Source organism: Salminus brasiliensis, chromosome 10 (assembly GCF_030463535.1).
Source record: "Salminus brasiliensis chromosome 10, fSalBra1.hap2, whole genome shotgun sequence".
NCBI classification, from domain to species: domain Eukaryota; kingdom Metazoa; phylum Chordata; class Actinopteri; order Characiformes; family Bryconidae; genus Salminus; species Salminus brasiliensis.
Window position 1 is genome coordinate 30,224,266 of NC_132887.1, and position 23,932 is coordinate 30,248,197.

The 23,932-nt window shown below is 40.4% G+C and overlaps 1 protein-coding gene across 4 annotated transcripts in view; it reads left to right on the forward strand.

The window, feature by feature from the left end:
• Positions 1-23,932, forward strand: part of fsip1 (fibrous sheath interacting protein 1) — a 104,522-nt gene that overhangs the window by 30,867 nt on the left and 49,723 nt on the right. For all 4 annotated transcript variants that reach the window (XM_072689783.1, XM_072689782.1, XM_072689780.1 and 1 more), the window contains exon 10: positions 17,562-17,714. In XM_072689783.1, coding sequence (XP_072545884.1) covers positions 17,562-17,714 — 153 coding nt within the window. The remainder of the gene's footprint in view (positions 1-17,561; positions 17,715-23,932) is intronic.

Genomic DNA, 23,932 nt, shown 5'->3' on the forward strand with positions numbered 1-23,932 from the left:
AGAATATGAATCATACATCTATAACACAAACATGCATTAGAAATATATGTATAATAACATATACAGCATTGTGCTGAAGTCAAAGACCACCCTTTATTTAGTTATTACCAGTCAATTATTATATATAAACTAAGCATGGATTTATACACTAATGTATAGCAACAAATAGGACTACATGTCTATGAGGAGCTGCTGTTTCATAGAGAACACAGTAATGGGTAATGGTCCTACAATTAGTTATTATAGATACAGTGACACAGCATACACAAAAGTGCATGACCATAATCTAAAGAAGATAAAAAAGGGATGGATAATTAAGATAAACAGGGATTCTTCAACTGTTTTTTTTACCAAATGCACAATATAGTAGAGCATGGAAGCAACTGGTGGGCATATAAATTACCAATTAAAAAAATTACCGCCATTGGTAATTTGCCACATTTATCCTAGGATGGCTCCCCATTGTATACACATAGCCTTTAACACTATCATCCCCTCCAAACTCACCACCAAGTTGGTAAATCTTGGACTACATGCATCACTGCTTGACTGGATCTCCAGTTTCCTGACAGACAGACCACAAGCAGTGCTTGTAGGCAAATATGTCTCACCCACCCTCCCCCCCACTTATTATTATAATAATTACTACATCCTGCACAGGTGCACAGCATTATGTTGCACATCTACTTTGCACTTGTTGCGCTTTACACTTGACAACTCATTCCTGCATTATACATTTATTTTTGTATTTTGTGTAAAGTTGGTGTATATATTGCTACTGTTATTCTTATATGTGTATTATTATCTTATTTAGGTCAGTGCAAGAGCCTAATTTGCCAATTGTATGGATTTCAAGGACATGTGTAGGAGGAGAGCCTGGTTAGCTCCAGATCCAGATGCTTTGAATAAATATTGAAGACCTATTCATGCCTTGTAGGTCTTATTTATTAGGTCAGTATTAGAATCTTGACCAAAGCAATGACCTACATGTTTGTGTTTTCTTTTTGGGGAAATGAGTATTCCACTATGTCCCTGGTCAGGTTTTCATCATTTTAACTAGAATTTCTAACATGATTTTGCCAAATCTGCTCTGCTACTTGGCGGCCCAACTTGAGGCACTGGCTTTTTGAGCTCATTCAGTTCTCATAGCTCATAGCAACCACTCCAGTGCTACTGATACACCACTGATACATCAGACAAATCGAATTCTTCCTATATAATTGCTTAAGCACCTTGCGTTTTGTAGGTACGTTCACCTTCTGACGTCTTTACTGTTGATATGTTAACTTTTCTTTTTTTTTTTTGGACTTTGGTGGTTTAACTTTAACTTTAATACGACTCTGTGTGAGGTAGGATAGCGTTGCTGTGCGTTGGATGATACAGTGCGCTAGCATGATTAGTGATGAGCTGTTTGAATCTTTAGCATTTCTATGCATTGAACCTCAGAGCGTCAGTATGGCCTGTGGAAGGGCTGTGTGTGGAAGATTTTTGGCCTTCCACGTGGCAGTGACTGAAAAGCCAGCAGTGGAGGGGCAGACTATGTGACTCATGCTGCCTCTGTTTTCGTTAGACTCGGGCCAACTTCCAGAGCTCACGTTGCATGGCCTGACTGTGGGGGCACACACAGGAGAGCAGCTCCGACGCTACTCCACAGCCCAGCGCTGTAAAGTTCAGTGTTGTGCTCATGGAAAATGTTTCATATTAGATCTTATAGCTGGGCTGCAAACCAGTGAAATGTATTCACATAGCTGAGGACTTTACCTCTTTGGTGTTGGAAACTATGTAGGTAAATTAAACATATACAAACCTAAATAGCCATAGACAAAACCCTAAGTTTAAAGTTCTTCACGTCTTGTCACAAACAGAAAGGGTTAGAAAAGAAAGCCAATTCGGCATCTGTAGGCGGCTTAATGGCAATAAATAAGTACTGCAAAACCAGACCCACTACAGCTTATTCTCTGGCTGCAGAAGCATCAAATTGCAGATTTGGAGCTGGAGCTAAAAGCTGGTAGTCCTCAGTTCTCACAAGAAGCTTCAGAGAATAAAAAAACTAAGCTTGGCTAATGGAAAACAACTGGAACTGGAACTCTTCTCTAGTTCACTCTGTCTAGTATGTCTGCTCAGAAAACAGTGGCATGCAAAACCAGTGGTTTGGACACTCCTGTTAATGTAAACAGCTAAGTGATTAAAAGATGACCTGATTTCCAGAAGCAATAAAGAGAAAAGTTTGAAGAGTCACAGTATTTAGAAATCTCTCATATTTGCATCACCTGGCATTTTCTAAAGATGAATATGATCAAGCCATAGCCCTAACAGGCTAATTAAAGTCTGAGACTTTTGTGCTCCTTTTCTTTTTTTCACCCAAGAATTGTACAAAACTATAATAATACACTAATCTTGCTTCAAATTTAAACGAGGATGCTTACCTGTTGTGCCTCTTGGAGATCAGTTCACCTTCTAACTATTCGCAGTAACAAAAACTTTGCACTTTTGCATGCCACTGTACATACCTGAGATTTTGTTTCATTTAACCCCCCCCCCCAAAAAAAAACAACTAAAAATTATTTAGAATTTTGAAAAATGATGTAGACATACATATACATATAGCAAATGGCCATATTAATATTTGTTGAAATTAAAAAGTGCTTTTTTCAGTCAATAAAGCTGTGGATGTGATCTGCTCATCAAATGCTTTTGCACAAACTTGCAGAGCTGTCATTAAAACAGAAGGGGAGCACAATACCAAACACCAAAGTATAAAAGATACTACTTGTCTCTCAAGTAGTTATTACTGATAATATCATTTATAAATAAGAAAACAATATAAAATAGAAGCCCTTTTAATAGTGCTCTTACACTTTTGCAGCCCACTGTGTATACATAAGCCATTCTGTGGTGTACACAGTGTCTGCACTTTTGACATTGCTTCCTGGTGTTGAGGGCTATTATTAGTATTGCTATTAGCAGTGTGCATGTACATGTAAAATAACCATTATTACACACCCTATTACTCAGTGTCTTTTGTTTAGTCTCCTTCCTGACCTGTGCTAATATTGTTTTATATTTTTTATGTATTGTAAGTGGCTTGTAGAGTTTTTAATCTCTATTTCAAGTCAAGTCAAGTCAAGTCAAGTGGGTTTATTGTCATTTCAACTACATACAGAGTACACAGTGAAACGAAACAACGTTCCTCCAGGACCATGGTGCAACATAGACAGTGCATACAAGACACAAGTGCAACACAAACAAACAAGTGCGGACAGATAACACAACACAGTACAGACAGAGGATAATAAATAATGACGGTAGTGTGCAAGTTGTGCAATGTGCAATAAATAGAGTCCAGTGAGGTAGTAAAGTTATTAGTGCAAATGCTTGTGCAAAAAAATGCTTCCCATGTTATCTGGGGTAAATGGTTAGAAAGAGAGAGAGAGGGAGAGTGTACATGTACCAGAAAGATATCAGTTTAGAAGTTGAGTTGTATTGAGGAGTCTGATGGCTTGGGGGAAGAAGCTGTTGCAGAGTCTGGTCGTGTTGGACCGGATGCTGCGGTACCTTCTTCCTGATGGCAGGAGGGAGAACAGTCTGTGTGAAGGGTGGGTGGAGTCATCCACAATGCTGGTTGCTTTGCGGATGCAGCGGGTGGTGTAAATGTCCATGACGGAGGGGAGAGAGACTCCGATGATCTTCTCAGCTGTCCTCACAATGCGTTGGAGGGACTTGCGGTCAGAGGCTGTGCAGGTCCCAAACCAGGCAGTGATGCAGCTGCTTAGGATGCTCTCTATGGTTCCCCTATAGAAGAGGGTGAGGATGGGTGGAGGGAGACGGGCCTTTCTCAGCTTCCGGAGGAAGTAGAGACGCTGTTGGGCTTTCTTGGCTGTAGAGCTGGTGTTCAGGGACCAGGTGAGGTTCTCCGCTAGGTGGACACCAAGGAACTTGGTGCTCTTAACGATCTCCACAGAGGAGCCGTTGATGTTAAGCGGAGAGTGGTCCGGTCTTGATTTCCTGAAGTCAACAACCATTTCCTTAGTCTTCTCTACATTCCAGTGAAGGTTGTTGACTGTACACCAGTCTGTCAGCTGCTGCACCTCCTCTCTGTATGCTGACTCGTCGCCTTTACTGATGAGACCCAGCACAGTTGTATCATCGGCGAACTTTATGATGCTGTTAGAACTGTGTTTCGCAACACAGTCATGAGTCAGCAGGGTGAACAGCAGAGGACTCAGTACACTGCCTTGAGGTGCCCCAGTGTTCATGGTGATGGTGCTGGAGCTGCTGTCCCCGAACCGGACTAACTGGGGCCTTCCTGTCCGGAAGTCCAGGATCCAGTTGCAGAGGGGGGTGTTAAGGCCCAGCAGGCTTAACTTCCTGGTGAGGTTCTGTGGGATGATGGTGTTGAATGCTGAACTGAAGTCTATGAACAGCATTCTGACGTAGGTGTCCTTCTTCTCCAGGTGGGTAAGGGAGAGATGAAGGGTGGTGGTGATGGCATCGTCCGTGGAGCGGTTGGGACGATATGCAAATTGCAGGGGGTCCAATGAAGAGGGCAGTTGGTTCTTGATGTTCCTCATGACTAACCTCTCGAAGCACTTCATGATGATGGGCGTGAGAGCTACGGGACGGTAGTCATTGAGGCAGGACACCGTGGACTTCTTCGGCACGGGGACGATGGTGGTGGTCTTGAGGCACGTTGGGACAGTGGAGCTGCGCAGGGAGACGTTGAAGATGTCCGTGAGAACATCTGTCAACTGGTCTGCACACTCTCTGAGCACTCTGCCGGGGATGTTGTCTGGTCCTGCAGCTTTCCGTGGGTTGACTCTGCGCAGAGTTTTCCTCACGTCCACTGCAGTCAGGCACAACACCTGCTCGTCCGGCTTGGGTGTGGTCTTTCTCACCAACATGTTGTTCTGTGCCTCAAACCGTGCATAAAAGTCGTTCAGGGCATCGGGGAGGAACGCATCACTGTCACAGGACGGTGGCATTGTCCTGTAGTTTGTGATTTCCTGGATGCCCTGCCACATGCGCCGTGTGTCACCGGTGTCCTTAAAGTGGTTGTGGATTCTCTGGGCGTGTGTGTGCTTTGCCTCTCGGATGGCTCGTGACAATTTGGCTCTTGCTTTCCTTAGGGCCGCCTTGTCACCCACTCTGAAGGCCGAGTCGCGGGTCCTCAGTAGCGCACGCACCTCAGGAGTCATCCACGGCTTCTGATTTGGGCGTGTGGTGATGGTCTTGGAGACAGTGACATCATCAATACACTTACTGATGTAGCCAGTGACTGATGCTGTGTACTCCTCCAAGTTAACAGAGTCGCCTTCTGTCGCAGCCTCCCTAAACATGTCCCATGCAGTGCACTCAAAACAGTCCTGAAGGGCAGAGATGGCTCCTGCCGGCCAGGTTCTCACCTGCTTCTGAACTGGTCTGGAGCGTCTGATGAGGGGTGTGTAAGCTGGAGTCAGATACACAGACATGTGGTCCAAGAACGCGAGGTGGGGGCGGGGCTCGGCCCGGTATGCGTCGGGGATGTTTGTGTAAACAAGGTCCAGCGCGTTCGCTCCTCTCATGGCAAAGTCCACATGCTGATGGAATTTAGGGAGGACTGACTGGAGATTTGCATGGTTGAAATCTCCGGCGACAATGAACAGTCCGTCTGGATGTCTGGTCTGCAGATCGCTGATGCCCCCGTGCAGTTCCCACAGTGCCTCCTTAGCATTAGCATTAGCGCTAGGCGGTATGTACACGGCGGCTATCAGCACGGCGGAGAACTCCCGTACTAAATAAAAAGGTCTGCACTTGACTATGATGAACTTAGTGTATGTGTTGTATTGTATGTTATGTGCTGCAATGCTTTATGAAAATGTATCACCATATAGCAGAAGAACTACATTTTGTCCCTGTTTCGAAACCTATCTGGTATAGCTGGTAAAGCTGACTTTGACTTTGACATTGAAAAGATAAAGCCTCAGGACTGAGTTTCTCTGGTATGTTTGCAGAAATTGGAAACCTTCCCGAAGCAGGGCTCTAAGTGTAATGGTCACATCATGGCGTAATGGTCAAATAAAATACGTTTTTAAAGCATTGTTTTCATTACAGTAAATGGTTTCACCTATAACTCACAGAGTTTTATAGTTTTAGTTGTAAAAGGTTATACCTTATCCTTTACTATTTATAACTGAACATTAATAGATTTAGGAAAAAACAATAAAGCTGATTATGATACTTTTAGATTACTTAGAATTTGAGGCCAGGCATCTGGAAGCAAGGTCAAACTGAGCAGTTCAGTGAAAGCAAGGATGATCCAAACAAACTGTAGAGCACTACAGGTTTATTTTAAAAGTTTTAAAAAGTGGCATGCAGCCAATATAAACATGAATATAGATAATACTGAAGTGGAATCTAAAATTGCTAATAAGTTAATATAATTTGTTATCTATGTGATAATATTTTAGTTCAAAAGCTCAACTCTAGATAATTTAATTTTGTATTGTTCCTTCTGCTATACCAATGGCCATTACACCTAATACAAGAAAGGCAATAGAAATGACCCAGTGAAATATTAACAAGTATCCAGCAGTTTCGGTCAGACTGTTGAACAGATTAAATAAGAAGGCAAATAGATAATGGCAAGTTGTATGGTATGTTTCTCCAAGACTTAGTAAAGGTCTTTGACACAGTATGTTGTAAAATGCTACTGTCTGGGTAGCATCTTGTCTGCCTGGGATTATCTTTCGGAAAGTGGAAGTTGGAGGTATTTGCTCAGAGATGGAACACATGGTTAGTGGTGTTCCACAAGGCATTGGAATGTGTCCTTTGTTGTTCTTCTTATATATGAATGATATGAAGAAAGTATGTGTATTTCTTTCCACCATCAGGGCCCCCACCCACCACCACCCACCACCACCCATACCAGACCAGCGACACACCTGCCTACCACTGCTACCTGTTTAATGACCATGTTAAACCCTAAATGGACTCATAACTATCTGCCACTATTAATATCACCACTATTAACTATCTGTTGTATCTGGTTTGGTAATTTTTATCAATAATTTAAATAGTTCTGACCAGAGGAGGATAGGTCCCCATTGTGAATCTTGGTTCCTCCCAAGGTTTTTTCCTCCAGCTCTGAGGGAGTTTTTCCTTGCCACTGTCGCTGTTGGCTTGCTCACTGGTGGTCTTTGATCCTTCATGTCTTACGTTATTTCTTTTTTTTTGTCTCTGTCTTTTATTTATTACTAATTATGCAAAGCTGCTTTGTGGCGACAATAGTTGTAAAAAGTGCTACACAAATAAATATGACTTGACTTGACTCTTTATATGCTGATGATTCAACATTGTTGATAAGGATATTGACAAAGTGCAGGAGCAGCTCAGTAAGGAGGTATGCTTTCTGTCTTTACGCCTAAAACATCTGTGAATTATTGGGAATGTATATTGGATTATGGTTTAAGTGAAGTAAGCATGGCGATGGAGGTCCTTTGAAGAAAATGTCTGGACAAGTTTCTTGCCAGACAAGCTCAGTTCCTGCACAGGGATTGCCTGCTATTGTTGGCATTAAGCCTGATTAAGTCACATTTTGAAATTTGCCAGTAACTTTTGGATTTGGTTGATTTGTCAAAGGTTTGGGTTAAGAAAAGGGGCAACACAAATAAACTGGTTGAGGGGTACATCCTCATAATCATGTACTCCCTAAAAAATAAAGATACTACAAAATGTTCCTTGAGCGATGCAATAGAACCACTTTTGGTTCCATGAAGAACTGTGTTAGTTACAGGGATGTGCCTTTGTAAATAATCTTTTATAGGCTTAAATAACCTTTTACTTGATGTAAAGGTTCTTTACCAATTGAAAAATTCTTCACACTCACACATCTGTATACCATTATGGCCCCCTGTTTACACCTGGTCACTTCACTTGTCGCTCAGACCACTTCAGAAGGTGGTCTTAGATGCATTTGAGCCACATGTTATAGCAGTGTAAGCACATTCATCTTCCCAAGACACATTCAACACCTCTCAGCTTCTCAAGTCAAGTCAAGTCAAGTGGGTTTTTATTGTCATTTTAACTATATACAGAGTACACAGTGAAACGAAACAACGTTCCTCCAGGACCATGGTGCAACATAGACATAGTGCATACAGAACACAAGCGCAACACAGTACAAGTGCAGACAGACAATACAACACAATACAGACAAAGAATCATAAATAATTAGAGATAGTGTGCAAATTATGCAGTGTGCAATAAATATTAAGTCCAGTGAGGTAGTAAAGTTCTCCCAGTACAACGGAAACACCAGTAATACTTTTTGCATAATGAGTGAATTTGCACATTTCAGACACATTTGACTACCAAGTGTAAATACATGTGGCTAAAATCTTATCATGATACAATCCAGATTCTAGTCATATGAAGTGACCAGGTGTTAACGAGTCATGTTTTTTTATGGAACCAAAAGTGGTTCTTTTGTGACATTGTTCAAAGAATCATTTGAAGTATCTTCATTTTTAAGTCAGTTTCAGGAAGTATACTGGCTGCTGGTGAAATTTAGTATAGCGCAACCTTAGCTAAATAAGAACCTTAGAATAGCAAATAAAAGGGCCCCTATTTTTCACATGCTAATGAAGACACAGTTACAATACGAGACCCAGCACTGCTGAAATTCAATTTGGTTATGAGGGGCCTTTAGATTTTCAGGTGTGTGTGAATGGAATAGTATACTGTTGAGGTCAGAGTTCAACTAATCCTGTTAGTTTTTGTAAGAAACTAAAGTTGTGGTTGTTAGATAAGTTACATTTCAGACGTTTGAGTGTATTAGCTAAAATACTGTATATGTCTTGCTTCTATTACTGAAGAAACAAAAACAGTTTTCTCCAAAATCCAGGCTTGTAGAGTTCCTCTGGGGTCATCTAGCCTAGTTGAGAATGTCATGGAATTTACCCAAACATAGGGAGGGGGTTGTCTCCCAGCTAGGAAAGACATGTCCTACTCAGTACTTCATGACAAAGGTGTACAAGGTCAGGTTAATCGCATTCCAGGAGGAGTAGAGCCCACCCCGTTGTAGGCTGTGGCAGCTGTTACTGAGAATAGAATCAGGTTTGGATTCTACATTCTATATTTTATTCATCTCACCTGGTACATAGATATAGCAGTATATCAGCATACATTATACTCAGACTAAGTAAGCTTGCTAGCTTAAACTTGGATATGTAGCTAAATAATAGCTAAAGTTAACTAGTTAGTTGACATTAGCAAAGAAAACCTCGAGAAGCTTTCCTGAAGAAAGATTAACAAGGACTTTGACTTTGAGGTTAAAAAAAAGCTTCAGGGCAGGTTTTCTCTGGTATTTCTGCAGAAATTTGAAACCATGTCAAAGCAGGGCTTAGAGTACTCATATTATAGTGTAATGGCCAAATGAAATAATTTATTGAAGCATTGTTTTCATTAGAGTAAATGTTTTCTCCTATAACTCAGCAAGTTGTATATTTTTAGCCAATAAATGTCATAACTTATCCTCTGCTATTTATAACTGAACATTGATTGACCGAGTAAAGCCACAGTCAAGATCTCTTGAAATGGCGCCACGGCCAACTGGCTCAGAGTTTCATGCAATATTTTTTCTTATTATCTTTTAAAACTAAACCAAAAGACTGAGTTGCAGTTATGTCTGGTTGGGTCTTAAATTATAAAAAAGTAACTATTAGTCCCACACAGATGCTTCCTTGTTTCTGGGTAATCAACAGTAATGTTCTTAATAAAATATATCAGAATATTTGAATATATACAGTGAGTCCAAGAAGTATTTGATCCCTTGCTGATTTTCTTTGTTTGCCCACTAATAAAGACACTATCCTTCTGCACTTTTAATGGTAGATATATTCTAACATGGAGAGACAGAATATCAAGACAAAAATCCAGAATATAATTTTAAAGAATATATTTTAATTAATTTGTATTTCAATGAGGAAAATAAGTATTTGATCCCTCTTGCCAAACACACTCAATACTTAGTGGCAAAGCCTTTGTTTGCAAGCACAGCGGTGAGACGTTTGTTGTAGTTAACCACAAGTTTAGCACACACACCAGGGGGAATTTTGGCCCACTCTTCTTTGCAGATCCTCTCTAAATCATGAAGGTTGGTGGGCTGTCGCTTGGCAACTCTGACCTTCAGCTCCCTCCATAGATTTTCGATCGGATTGAGGTCTGGCGACTGGCTGGGCCACTCCATGACCTTAATGTGATTTTTCTTGAGCCAATCCTTTGTTGCCTTTGCTGTATGTTTAGGGTCGTTATCATGTTGGAAGACCCAACCACGGCCCATTTTCAGATCCCTGGCAGAGGGGAGGAGGTTGTCCCTCAGGATTGTGCGGTACATGGCTCCATCCATCTTCCCAGTGATGCGGTGAAGTAGCCCTGTACCCTTGGCAGAGAAACACCCCCAAAACATTATGCTTCCACCTCCATGCTTGACGGTGGGCACAGTGTTCTTGGGGTCATAGGCAGCATTTTTCTTCCTCCACACATGGCGGGTGGAGTTGAGGCCAAAAAGTTCAATTTTGGTCTCGTCTGACCACAAAACCTTCTCCCAATAACTTGGTTCATCTTTCAAATGATCATTGGCATACTTGAGGCGCGCCTCCACATGTGCTCTCTTCAGCAGGGGTACCTTTCGGGCACTGCAGGATGTGAATCCATTGTTGCGCAAAGTGTTGCCAATTGTTTCCTTGCAAACTGTGGTCCCAGCTGCCTTCAGGTCATTTGCTAACTCCTGCCGAGTGGTTGCAGGACGATTTCTGACTGTTCTCAGCATCATTGCCACCCCACGAGGCGAAATCTTCTTTGGAGCACCGGGCCGAGGTCTGTTGATTGTCATGTTATACTCTTTAAACTTTCTGATAATTGCACCAATAGTTGTTACTTTCACATCCAACACCTTACTAATCTTTTTGTAGCCCATTCCAGCTTTGTGAAGGTCAACAATTCTGACTCTGAGGTCCTGTGACAGCTCTTTGGTTTTACCCATGTTGGAGACTTGAAATCTGTGTGATCTGTCTGATTCTGTGGACAGGTGTTTTTCACACAAGTGATTAGTGAGAACAGGTGGCTTCAGGTCAGGTAACAAGTTGATTGGGAGTGTTTAACTGGTCTGTAAAAGCCAGAACTGCTAATGAATACTAAGGGATCAAATACTTATTTCACTCCATGAAATACAAATCAATTAATATATATTCCTTAGATTTATTTTCTGGATTTTCTTTTTAATATTCTGTCTCTCCATGTAAGAATACATCTACCATTAAAAGTATAGAATGATCATGTCTTTATTAGTGGGCCAACGAAGAAAATCAGCAAGGGATCAAATACTTCTTGGACTCACTGTATATTTCGTGCAACATTTATCATCACTGTCCATTGAAAAACATGTATCCAAAAATGGTTACTTTACAGGAGAAGGCAAAAAAAAAGTTAAAAAAAAAATTATCCAAGTAATTTAGAGCATTCCTATTGGTCTATTCATCCACACTTTTTATTTGTAATATTTACACAGGTACAGGTTTCAAAAGATACACGAATGGACAAAAAAGGAGAAAAAGGAGACATGTTTTTCATCGGACAGCAGCGATATGTCGATTTTATCTGTTAAAGTAGTCTTTGTGGGATTTAAATGTATGTTTTGGATCATTATCCTGTTGTAGAGGTTTTCCTCTTTTAAGCTCTGGCCTTTTAACAGATGGTTTGACATTTGCACTCTGGGTTTGCTCTAACTTTCCTGCGGCTTTCTGGGTAGTCCTAGATATTTTGATTTGTCTTTCTTTCTTACCTGCATATGAGCAATTCTCATCTTTTGAGAACATGACTTTTTGTAGTTTTTCAGACCTCATCCTGACCTCCATAATTCCCTTTAAGCCTTCTTCAACAACAGTTTGCACTTCAGAAATCGCAAGCTAAAAAAGACTTCTAATAGCCTTCCCCTGCTTTGTGGTTATTGATGACTTTCAAATCTTTAGACAGTTGCTTAAAGTAACCCAAGTGTCCATAAACAAAGTATAAAGCTTAGAAAAATTATTCAGCTGACAGTTCCTTATTACAATTGGTGACATGCCACTCTAAGACACTCATTTACTAATCAAGGTCTAAAACCTTTCTAAAAATTAAGCCTGAGCCTAAGGTGTTCAGAAATTTACAGGCCATATTGATGTTTTTCATTTGTATTAATTAATTTTTCATTAATTCAGTTAATTAATTTCAAATTACATATAGCTGAATTGTGTTGTGTTATATTAGTTGGTCAACAATGATATGATATTGAATATATGTGATGAAAATATATGTGATTATTCCTAAATAAAACATGTTTCTTCATTTCACTGATAAATGCAAAAAAACACACTATAATAATTATAAACAGACATCATAAACAGAGATCTTTTTCAGACTGGGTAAACTAGCTAGTTAGATAGATAGCTGAATTTATCTAGTTAGTTAAACACCCTTAGACAGTGTCCTGAAGATGAGTTTATAACCTGTATGGCCTTCGTGAGCCTTTGTAAATTAGCAACATGATTCAGTTCTATTGTATTAATACTCACTCAACACTGAATGCTGCTAATCATCTTTATCCCCATGAGCTCTACAGCTAATCTAACCCAGACCTGCATACGCACAACACCCCTCACTCGTAAAGCAGAGTAGAATCTCAGCCGTATAGCTGTGAAGGATAGCAGCTTCAAATGTGACCCAGTTTTTTTTATCCCACCATTGTTGTGGTTGACCGAACGTTTTGGGGGGTCTATATTAATAGACATCTGAATGTTGATTCTGATTGGAGAGATAGATGGAGCAGTTGGAACCTACAATGCAAAAGAAAATAAGATGTTTTCACTGGACATAGTTTAGAAGCCATTCTGTTTTGCCACCTTTCATTTCTACAATCATTCTGCATTATGTCTCTGTCACATCAAAAGATCAGTTATATTAGTCCACTTTTATACCCCAGGTATCTTTTTCATTGTGAATATTTCCTAATTAGTGGACCAAAAAGCAATGTGCCCAAAAAAAATCTTTGAAGTGGGAGTTAACTCTAACAAGCCTTGGTGAGTGGGAACAAATGTGTTATTTATATCATCTGAAATATCTTAAACACTCAGCACTGGATATGTGGTCTCTGTAAGTTGTTCCTTATTACAAAATTATAATCAGTTCAGACAGAGTATGCATTGACGAACTGGGATAATGTGTTCCGGACTCTTTGTTCAGGCTGGTCTGGATTTGTTGTTGCAGTCATTTGAAACATTAGAGCATGCTGAGACTCTTAAGAATAAAAGGATGTTTACTGACTGCTGGCTAATGTTCACATGATCAGAGCAGGGACCAAGAAAGCATCTCACTATGACCTTTTATTGAGATTCAGCTGTAGCAATCTCCAAGTCCTCAAAAAATCTAGGTCAGATAGAATTAAAGACAGTTATGAAAGACAGAAGTTGGTCCAGAATGCGCAGCACTATGAAGCAAGACTTGGGTTGGATTAAGGTCAAGGAAATCCATTTCTCATAGCCTCCTGCAGTTGTTTTATATACTGACAGAATTGCAGATTTGGATGACCACTGAAGGTCATGAAAATGTATAATTACTTATAATTATTAGTCTTTTAATTTGGCATGGAAGTTGCCTCGTGATATCATTTTGGATGGACTTAAAAACAACCCATCTGGCTGAAGGTTGAACTGAACTGAACCATGTGGTTATGCTAAAACAATACAAATGACATCATTAGATTGGCCCTGAGATTTGTAAGGATTACAAAGGCAAATGCACTTATTTCTATGCTTTATGATTGTGCTTAGGGTACGGGTTGCATAGGCCATTAAGGTCCGAGCCTGAAGTACAGTGGCAAAAAAAACAAAAAACAATAGCGGACAGTTCGGAGTCCAGAAATCACTTTCTCTGCTAAACACAAATTCTCAAACCCTTTGTTAGTGTGGAAATGCAACACATGATCAAACCAATTCTAGTTGAAGCTGTGACCAACCACACTGAAAGCCATGCTGGGTTAGTTTCAAGAATCAATAAGATTTGTTGGAAAAGGCTATTTGACTGATATGCAACCACTGACTAAAAACACACTCACATTAAATAGGGGCACTGTATATATACGCTATCCCATGTGTTTAAAACATACAGTTGCAAAATGCAAATTAGGTTTATTAGCAACAGTTCAGTAGTTTGCAATTAACCAATTAAACAAGAACAATTTCAAGTGGCACTTTTAATGAATTACTGCAGACTCTGAATTATCCAACCCCTTCGTAAGTGTCTTCAGTACTTCAGTAGGGCACTATTTGGTGTTATGACCTGCTGCAAACATGATGTATAGCCTGACACCAGCTTCTGACAGCGTTCCTGTGGAATCTTAGCCCGTTCCATGGCCAGTGACCTTCAGATCACCAATATCCTTCTTCAAATCCCACCCAAAATTTTTTTATGGGGTTTCAAGTCAGGCAACTGTGACGCCTTGGTGGCTTTTGAGGAATACTGGGGATCACGGTCCTGTTGGAAGGTCCAATGATGCCCAAGCTTCAGCTTCCACACTGAAGGCACAATGTTTTCTCTTAGGATTTCCTGTTACTTGATTGGATCCATCTTGTGGAATCCACCTTCCACACGTGGCAGGCTTCCAGTGCTGGAGGAAGCAAAGCAGCCCCAGAGCATCACAGAGCCACAGCTATGCTTCACTGTAGGCAGGGTGTCCTTTTAATGCATCTTCTCTCTCCAGACATACTATCTAGCTAATCTATAGGCCTGAAAAGTTTCATGTGTATATAAACCTTACTGTGCAAACTGAAATTTCAGAACGTTTTTGGACAACTCTCTTGACATTTATTTCTAACATGCAGTTAGTTATTATAAACTTCTGTTACCAAAGAATGAAGTTTCACCAGTTTGTACAGAAGTGTCTGTAGTTAGGAAATAATTTCTTAGTGTGTAATAAGACTTGCTGTGTTAAGTGATGTTTACTGTGATTGGTAATGGTAAACCTTCTTCCTAAGTAAAGTACAAATTAGTACAGGGTTTTAAAGAATAACATAGAAGTAAAGTTATAAGTAGTGAGATCACTTTGTCCAGAATGTAAAGTAATGCCATTTAAATCATGTAATCACATTACAGTCCGAGAAAAGTAATCAGTAATTTGTAACTGATTACCTAAATGGATTAAGTGAGTAACTCCTACACTGCAAGGGGCATCACTAGGCCACTTTTAGGGGGGCTTTAGATGCTTTTCCTGTTGTTGGGGGTGGATAGCATTTACATCATATTACAAGGTGCTTCTATTCTGGTCCTGGTGGGCCAGTGTCCAACACAGTTTTCTGATGTCCCTGCTCAAACACACCTGTTTTGGCTCATCAGTTAATTGGAACGAAAAATCACTATCCTCCAGGACTGGATTTGAGAAACACTGTTACATTACATTCATGCCTAAATACAAACTAAGACACACATCTGTCTTTTGACCACTTTGACAAAATAGGCATGCTCTACAAATACATCTGCTTTTGGAGCATACCCCTAGACCCCCCTTCTACCATTCCTCCTCGTCCCTCGTCGACTTAACCTCTATATCTTTAAATCTCTAGTGACGCCCCATTTGTGCTCCTGTATTTTCGCTGTTGTCTGGCTTCCATAAGCCTATGAAAAGAAAGTAGTGGACTGGCAGTTGCAGAGATGCAGAATGGCATCATTAAAATGTTTATGATGAAAGTATATACTACTCTTTACAGAGTTCTGCATAGGATCCTTGTAAATGTTAGGTTAGAGTTTAAATTTAGGCCTGCTAACCTTGCTTTACGAGACAATGAAATGCCACAAGGCCTCTTTAAGCCTGGGCGTTGAGTGAGAAACGCTGCCTTACAGCAACCTAAATAAACAAGATGACCTCACTGTGTAATTACAAACACATATTCTGCATGGGATGTTACTTTTCTTAATCAGTGCTCCAAATGAACACTCAATGCATGGCCTTAGGGGTTGGGAGGTGAAACAGTCTGCATAAAATGTAATAAGCACTTAGTGGCACAGTATTCAGTGATCATAATTACTTGCTGTAGTTTAGTTATACTCTAGTTCTTAATTTATTTATTATGTTGGAAGTTTGCAGATAAAGTTTTATGTGTCTGTGTGTGTTGGAGTGTAATTCGATTTTAAGCTAATTTTCTTTTTAACAGTGACCAAAATATTTGTACATTTATTTTTTTGGACAAACTACCATTTAATTTTACAAGTAAATAAATAGATTAAATAGATTATATGTTTTTGTGCAAAAGTAAAATACCGGTCTCCATTTATTGCATTCACAGTCAAAACAGTCATTCATTTTTTGGCATAAAAAACAAGCAGAAAAAATAACTACTCAGTACAGTATCATTTGTATAATATCAGACCTTATTTTCTAAAAGGCTTTCTGTTCTTCTGTGGTAAAGTCGTTCCAAACGCATTCAATAATGTTGAGTTCTGGACTGTAAGAGGGTCAGTCCATTGTTCTGAGAACACTAGCAGTTTAGGCAGCTTGATTTGTGAATGTTCTTAATTTTAGTTAGTCTCTCAGGAAGAGCTTCTTGATCAGCTCCGTATTCTTTTGTGTTGAGTCTTCTTACAGTAGAAGGACACACAGAAAAACAAAAAGAGATCTGCTCAGTATATCGTTTCAGCTTTGTCATCGCTGTGCATCGCAGGACATGCAGTGTTGTGTAAGGCAAATAAACCAAACCTGTCATGCTTTTTGCTGCTTGATTTTTTTAAAGGTTCTAATTTTCCATGACATATATTTGCCCAAAATAATGTATTTTGCTCAAATCTAGGATACACTGTTTGTATTTTTGATACCATGGCAAATTGGATCATTGAATTCTGACAAAATCTGGGAAAAGGTTCTGTATTTTTTTCTGTGAGTTTTCTCCAATATCATGCAGCCCTAGATCTGAAGCAGTAGTGAAGCTTAATCTTAAAAGTACATAAAAGATTAAAGTACTATTACTATTACTTTAAGTGCTGCTTATCTGATGGGGACAGTCTTGGTGGTGTTAGGGATCTTATTTTCTCTGTTTCTTTTGATATTTTCTAATCTATCTGCATTAGCATATCTTATATCTGAGCTCCTCAGAAACATCTCCTAAAAAATAATTAACTTGTACTAAACGAATACTTTGTAGAAATTAAATATATGAAGGATGTTTATAAAAATTCTGTAATAATGACTTTTATGTCATCATTGTTAAAAACATTTTTTAAATATTTAAATAAAAATATATTATACCTTGTTTTTGTTCATTACACATGTCAGTCTGTACTTTGACAAAATGATGCTCGTTTCAGTGAGCTATGAGTACAAAATAATACATTCATGTGAGAAAAATTCATTAACAAATTATACCTCATTCCTGTTAACACTGGCCGGAGACAGCCAGTGATTTTCTCCCTTGTATTAAATAACAAACTTGCAAAGTGAATAACAAAGTCCATGTAAACTGTCTAGGAGTGTTCACAAATGCTTGTCTTTTGCTGCATGTCAGTGCGGGCTCCACGGTTCGGATGGAGAGCAAGCTGGAGAGCGGCCGCCGGGGGAGAGGGTCCTGCGGGACATGAAGGAGAGCAGAGGGCAGGAGGAGCGCCTGCGAGAGATCCAGCAGCAGCTGCAGCTCCTGGGACACAGCCAGCAGACCACTGTGAGTTCAAAGAGGCTACACTACACACAGACACAAGGGAAACCCACACTTAGCCAGACCAAACACTTCCACTGTAAACACATGATGTGCATTGAAGGTATACACTCACTGAGTGTAAATGCAAGACAAAATACACATGTGCCTTTTTATAGGACTGGGCTATGTCACCAAACACCTAATTTTTTCCCTTTTTTTTAGGGGTCAGTAACTAAGTTTCCATCCGCAAAAACATTATGCGAGTTTCCTTTAGCTCTGTACAAGATAATAAAACTGAAAAGGAGAGAAATATACTTGGATTAGCTGGGATTAGCTGTACAGCTGTACTGTTAATATGAAGACTAGTTAGCGTAGTTATAGGCTGTTTCCTTAACACTGATACAAATTTGTTTGGATGTTTTAATAGGAACAATACATTCAAATGTGTTGGGACTGATTGGCAGAAAAAACAGAGAGAAATTGTCTGGGTATTTGAAATCATTGAAGGTTGAAATGAAACTTTACCATTTACTGAAAGTATAAAGAATGAACAAGAATTTGGAAACACCTGACCAGTCATATTACCGACTATATACTGTATATTTACATTATTCAGCAAATGTCACTCCACATGTATTACAGTTTCTTGCATTTCTTTGTATTAGTAAACAAAATCCATCTCATTCAATGCAACATTATGTGTCATGCTTACCTTAAGTGAACCGCTTCATTTTAAAGGCACACTGATAAGGTAATATTGTAATAGAGCATATGGTATCGCTATCATTGCTACTCCAGGCCTGGTTACAGTGCACATGCTTTTTTTCAGTAAAGTTACCGGTTCTGTATTTATCAGCTTGTCAAATGCACATTCACCTTAATATATTTTACCAATTTCTTTACCAGTGAATCACATTTAAGCAGTGCAGTGCATATAATAAAGCATTATGTCATGCAGTTTGCATAAAGTAATAACAGCTACTAAATGCGTGTCTCCTCTGATAAGTTTTGGACCATCTACTAGATTAGAATGCTGGGTGCCACAGACTTAAATGAGCCATCTGATTTGTGCTCTAAATTAGACTAGGGGAAGAAAAAACCTCCTGGAGATGATTAACCTCTTATGGAAATGCAAACAAGATGGCAAAAACAACGAACCTGGGACTGGGAGGAGCAGGGAGCAACAGGTGATGAGCAGGATATAAGAAGAAGGTGAACTAAGGAGGGGGACAACGGAAACCCACAAGCCTAGCTTGGGATACAGGGGACCTAGAAACTAGATCCAGAGCCAGACTCGAATCAGACTATGATTCGCTTGCCAACCTGAACACGCCACCCACATGTGGGGAATCACAGACAGTCAAGGAGATTCCTGGAGTAGTAGTAGATTCAGTAGTATTCAGAGAAGCCGTCATGGAGCTCCTTAAATGCTCCCAGTCCCAGGTGCAACTCATGAACACAAGCGAACACAAATGAACCAGAATCAACACAAATGAACAGGAAGTGAGGCCTGTGGGCGGCGACCCGGGATCGTCCTGGGGCAGGGTTCAATAACGAGGGCCTGACGCACCATATAAACATAACTTGGGGTTAATTCTACTCATAATAGCTAAAAAGTTCTACATTTTCCAAAAGCTGAAGCATGTAGTTACATAATAATAGCAGGTAGTGATAGTTACTATCCCGCAAAATAAAAATGTGACTCCAAAATTATCATTTTACATAACTTTCAATGGAAATCAATGTCAAAAGATTTTATTACATTTCGGAGCCACTTCTATTGGTCAATGCATCATGAAGTTGTGACACAATGTAAAGAACAACTGCCAGATTCACATTTTGTCAAAAAAGGAAAAAAGTGAAAACAGAAAAATGGACATGCAAAGATGAAATGGTGCTATAAAGACATTTGACATTTCATGTACAGATCGCACATATAGTAGAAAAACATATGCATGTTCACATAAGAGCAGCTCAGATTAACTTACTAAATCTGACAGCCCTTTCATAGTGCACCATGGTGAGCGCTCACTGTATTTGCTATGAAAGGACCCTGGGCTGACGCTCTGCTTCATTACCCTGCAAAACCCATGTTGCCATGTCTCACATGGTGGAATGTTCTGGCTGGTGCCTTTATCTTGGCCATTTTTAGTAGAATGAGTGATAAAGTGTAGCTACCAATAGCCATATATCCCACAGCCTGAAGTTTTAATGGCCTACTTTTGCTGCCAGGCAGTGTCGTCGCTCCTGTGGCTTGGCCGAAACTTGTTGTTATGTTCTTATGTCACTTTGATGTATCTTGCAGCATGACACACTGGCACAGTTTAAAACGCATTAGCTTGCTCTTTTCATAGGCTTTGTCTCCAATGCAGAGCAGGACGTTTTCACCAAGTTTTCACCAAGAACCAAATCCAATTTATAGGCTCAGACTGTAGTCATTCGCTTGCTTATCCACATTGGTTGCCATAGTAACAATGCAAGTGTAAATACATGTTGACTAGGAAAATTCCTTCATTCTCATTCTCATCATCAATCTTGTCTGCACTAAGCCTTAAAATAGCCTAGGGACCGCCGGCGTTCTGTTAAGAATAGCGCCACTAGTGTGTAGAGAAGTCCCTGTAGTTACTGAATAACATGCCTTCCTGTGTAATGAGCCTTTCAGTGTTAAGGGTTTAAGCGATGCCATTGAAGAACCGTTTTGAAGAACCATTAAACTGGTGAGGAAGCTTTACATTGACGTCTTGAAATCTTTTAATGGTTCCTACCTCACATCTCTTTTACCAAAAATAATATCTTGGGATCCTGTTACTGATTTTATGAACAAGCTTGTGGTGCAGAAAGGAAACAAAAAGAAGTAGCTGCACATCAAGGGCATGAATTAGCTTTCTTAACGTTGCTGCTGTTCCACTTACACAGACTAGCCAAGACTCAAGATTTCTCAAGACCCGGTCCCAAAAGCCCCAGCCTGCCTACAGATTGTGTGTTTGCTGCCTGGTAACACAGAGAGCCGGCCAGGCTTGGCAGCAGATAGCACCTCTTGCTGTTTGATTTGTGTCTCTGCCCTGGTGGTAAAGGAAGATAATGCCAAAAGAAACACCCTTATCTTGCTGTAAAAAAGCACCACCTGGTCTGGGCGTTGGGGAATTCCTCTCTGTTTCAGTTAGTATATGGATATTGAAACATGGCAAATGGGTTTGTTTAGCAAGCATTGACCCGTTTAAGTGTTTCAGCAGAAGACTGTTGAAAACAGGAGGATACAACGACCTCATTGACTGTTCATGTAGCACACACCTTGGGTCTTTAGCGACCTGGCACTTCTGTTTGACACTAATTGATAGTGCAAAGTTTAAAACACGAAAAAATATAATTGTTGCCATATGGCAGCAGTATTCGACAGTGGAAGTGCAATCTGGTGCATTCCAAGTTGATGATTTTATCTTTGTAATTACTTTCATATTTCTGTCTGTATTTTTGAAAACATCTGTACATATTTGGCTGCTAAGAGCATTATTTTTTGTGGCCTGGATGATGAACGTGACTGTGTCTTGTAGCAGTTTACTGCTTCTACAGGCTTACTTTCACTGTGTACATAGCAGACTGCTGTTCCATTGCCACACGTAATTATAGTGAACCTTGGGAAACTAGGGCCCTGAATAGCATTTGTACCACTGGTGTTTTCTAAATAAGTACTTGAGTACTCATGCTTAATACTTAATTAGGATATTTATAATTCATTCATAATTAACCCTACAGTAACCGCTTTCTGCAGGCCCCCTAGTGGGCCTATCTATTTCCACTGAAAACTCTGTTTTAGATTAACTATGTGTCATGGCATGTTAGGCCAGACCAAGATGGATGAACACTCGCAGAGATGGATACAAAGCAAGAGGGTTTATTTAACAAAACCAGCTTAAACACAAGGGGTGCAAAACGTGAGCAGCAAACGGGGCAAAACCGTGAACACAACCAGGATGTGACAACAAAAAGGGCGAACACAACAAACCTGGAACTGGGAGGAGCCGGGAGCTGAGCAGACGTTAATGGGCTACACAGGGGAAAACCAAAGAGGGAACCTGAACCTAAACCAACAGGCAGAGCCTGGGCATGGGGACACTAAAGCGAAACAAGGGGAGAGCCGTGCTCTAGTAACTAGAGAGGGGTAGCGGGGGAACCAGACGTAGACCAAGCGGCAAGGCCGACCTAACCTGAAATAGCAGCGTGCTGCCTTGAACGTGGGTCGCCTTGCTTGAGCGCGGATAACCTGAGAATCCAGACGGGAAGCGAGTAGCAGGAAGACCTACTCCTGAACGTGGGTAAAGCACTGGAGCTGACCTGAACACACCGGAACGTGCAAGGAACCTCAGGGTGTCCTAGAGGTTCCAGATGGTTTAGTTCTCGGCAGAGAACATCTGTATTGAGGCTCCCAAAGTACCCCCAGTCCCAGGTGTAACACATGAACCAAACAATGAACGATTACAACTGAACACGAATCAGCTCAAGTGAACAGAACCAAACACACATGAACATGAACATGAATCGACTCAAATGAACGTGAATTGACTCAAATGAACGTGAATCAACAGAAACAAACAGGAAGTCCTTATTTGGGCCTGTGGGCGGCAGCTTGGAATCGCCCCGGGGGAGCGTGCAATACCGAGTGCCTGACACTATGACCTTACTGGGTCCCTGTGTGTGAAGTCCATGTTGTGACTAAAATGTAGAGAGGCTAGCGAACAATGAGAAGTGACAGAAGAATTCCCTACTGTCAAATAACAATTGACACCTCTCCATAAAGATGCCTTTGCTAAAATACAGTGGTAGCTTTCTTATCTTAGCTTAGATAGGCAGATTTAGTGGCTGAGGTGAGAGAGCGTGGGTGGAAAGCATATATTAGACCAGTGGATGTAGGTGTTAGGGGTTTTGTAGGGAGGTCTGTTACGTCTTCGCTGGTTGAATTAGGATCTAGAGGCCGCAGTCTGAAGGCAACCATGAACCATGATCTAGCCAGTGATTGTGGATAAGTAGGGAGGGCAGTGTGTGTTTTGAAGGTGTAGTGTAATGGGGATATAGGCAGTGGTCCGCATATGCTGTTGGGATAGTGTTACTGAGGTTGTGAGTCTTGTGAATTCTGGTAAAATGAGCCTGAAGGGAAGTAGATCTGGGCTTATGGAGGTATTGTGGTGATGAAGGGGGGTGGCTACCTGATGACCCCTGTAAAAAGCTTGCGATGCAGTGGGGGATTATTGTATGGGTGAAGGGAAGATTATGTGTAACCTTAACTGGTAGGTCCCTAAATTTTAATGACCGATGATAACTAGAAAAGTGGTTGTGAGCTGAAGTGTTTGGTCAAATGCTGGGTGCCAAAACTCATCCTATACACTGGCTAATAGAGCAGTGTCCACAAACTTTTTGGCTAAAATGTAGGGTGCCAAAACGGTAGAGCAAGGAAGAGAAGGGGTGAAGAAGAGAGCTCATCAGTGTAACCTCTCTGAACATTTCACCATTCATTCCTATGTGGAAAAATGTACTATCATTTACCATGTATCGATTCATAGAGCATAAACCTATTCTATTCGTTCTAAGATTCTGACAAATGTGGCATTTGTAGCTTGAATAACGTGACCAGTAGAGAAGCTTGAACTTTTGGGTAAAAGTTTAATGTAGCCCACATCACACAATCAGACTGAACGATCTGAAGTTGGAACAATGCTGATATCTGAAAAACTGTGGGATGAGTTAAGCAAAAATCTGGCAGAAAAATAAGAAGAATAATAAAAAGAATATTAATCAGATAGTAATATAGTCGTTATTTTTATGTATTATTTCACTTCAAAAGCTAAATGTGTAAAGATAGGAAATGTTGCTGATTGGATCATAAACGCTGCAGCAACATAGGAAGGGAGGTACCTACCTGATAGATGTGGGTGAGTAGAGGATGGGGGAAGGGGAAGGGCTGGGCCCTGTGTGTAACTCCAGTTGTTCTGGTGCAGGATTTTGTCATCTTCCTGTGGTATTTCACTTGATAGATAGCAGCGATGATACAGTTCAAGTTCACGACGTAAATCATTCCAAATGTTTTGTGCATTTTTGTGGTCAGTTCAGCAGCTTTCTGAAAACCGGATTCATATTCCATTACTAAACTATTATTGAATATTTTTGAAAATTTGAATAATTCAGGCCACCCTAGGTGAAAACCTGAACTATTGTTGTACGCCCTTCCCTTGGGATTTCAAAAACCTCCG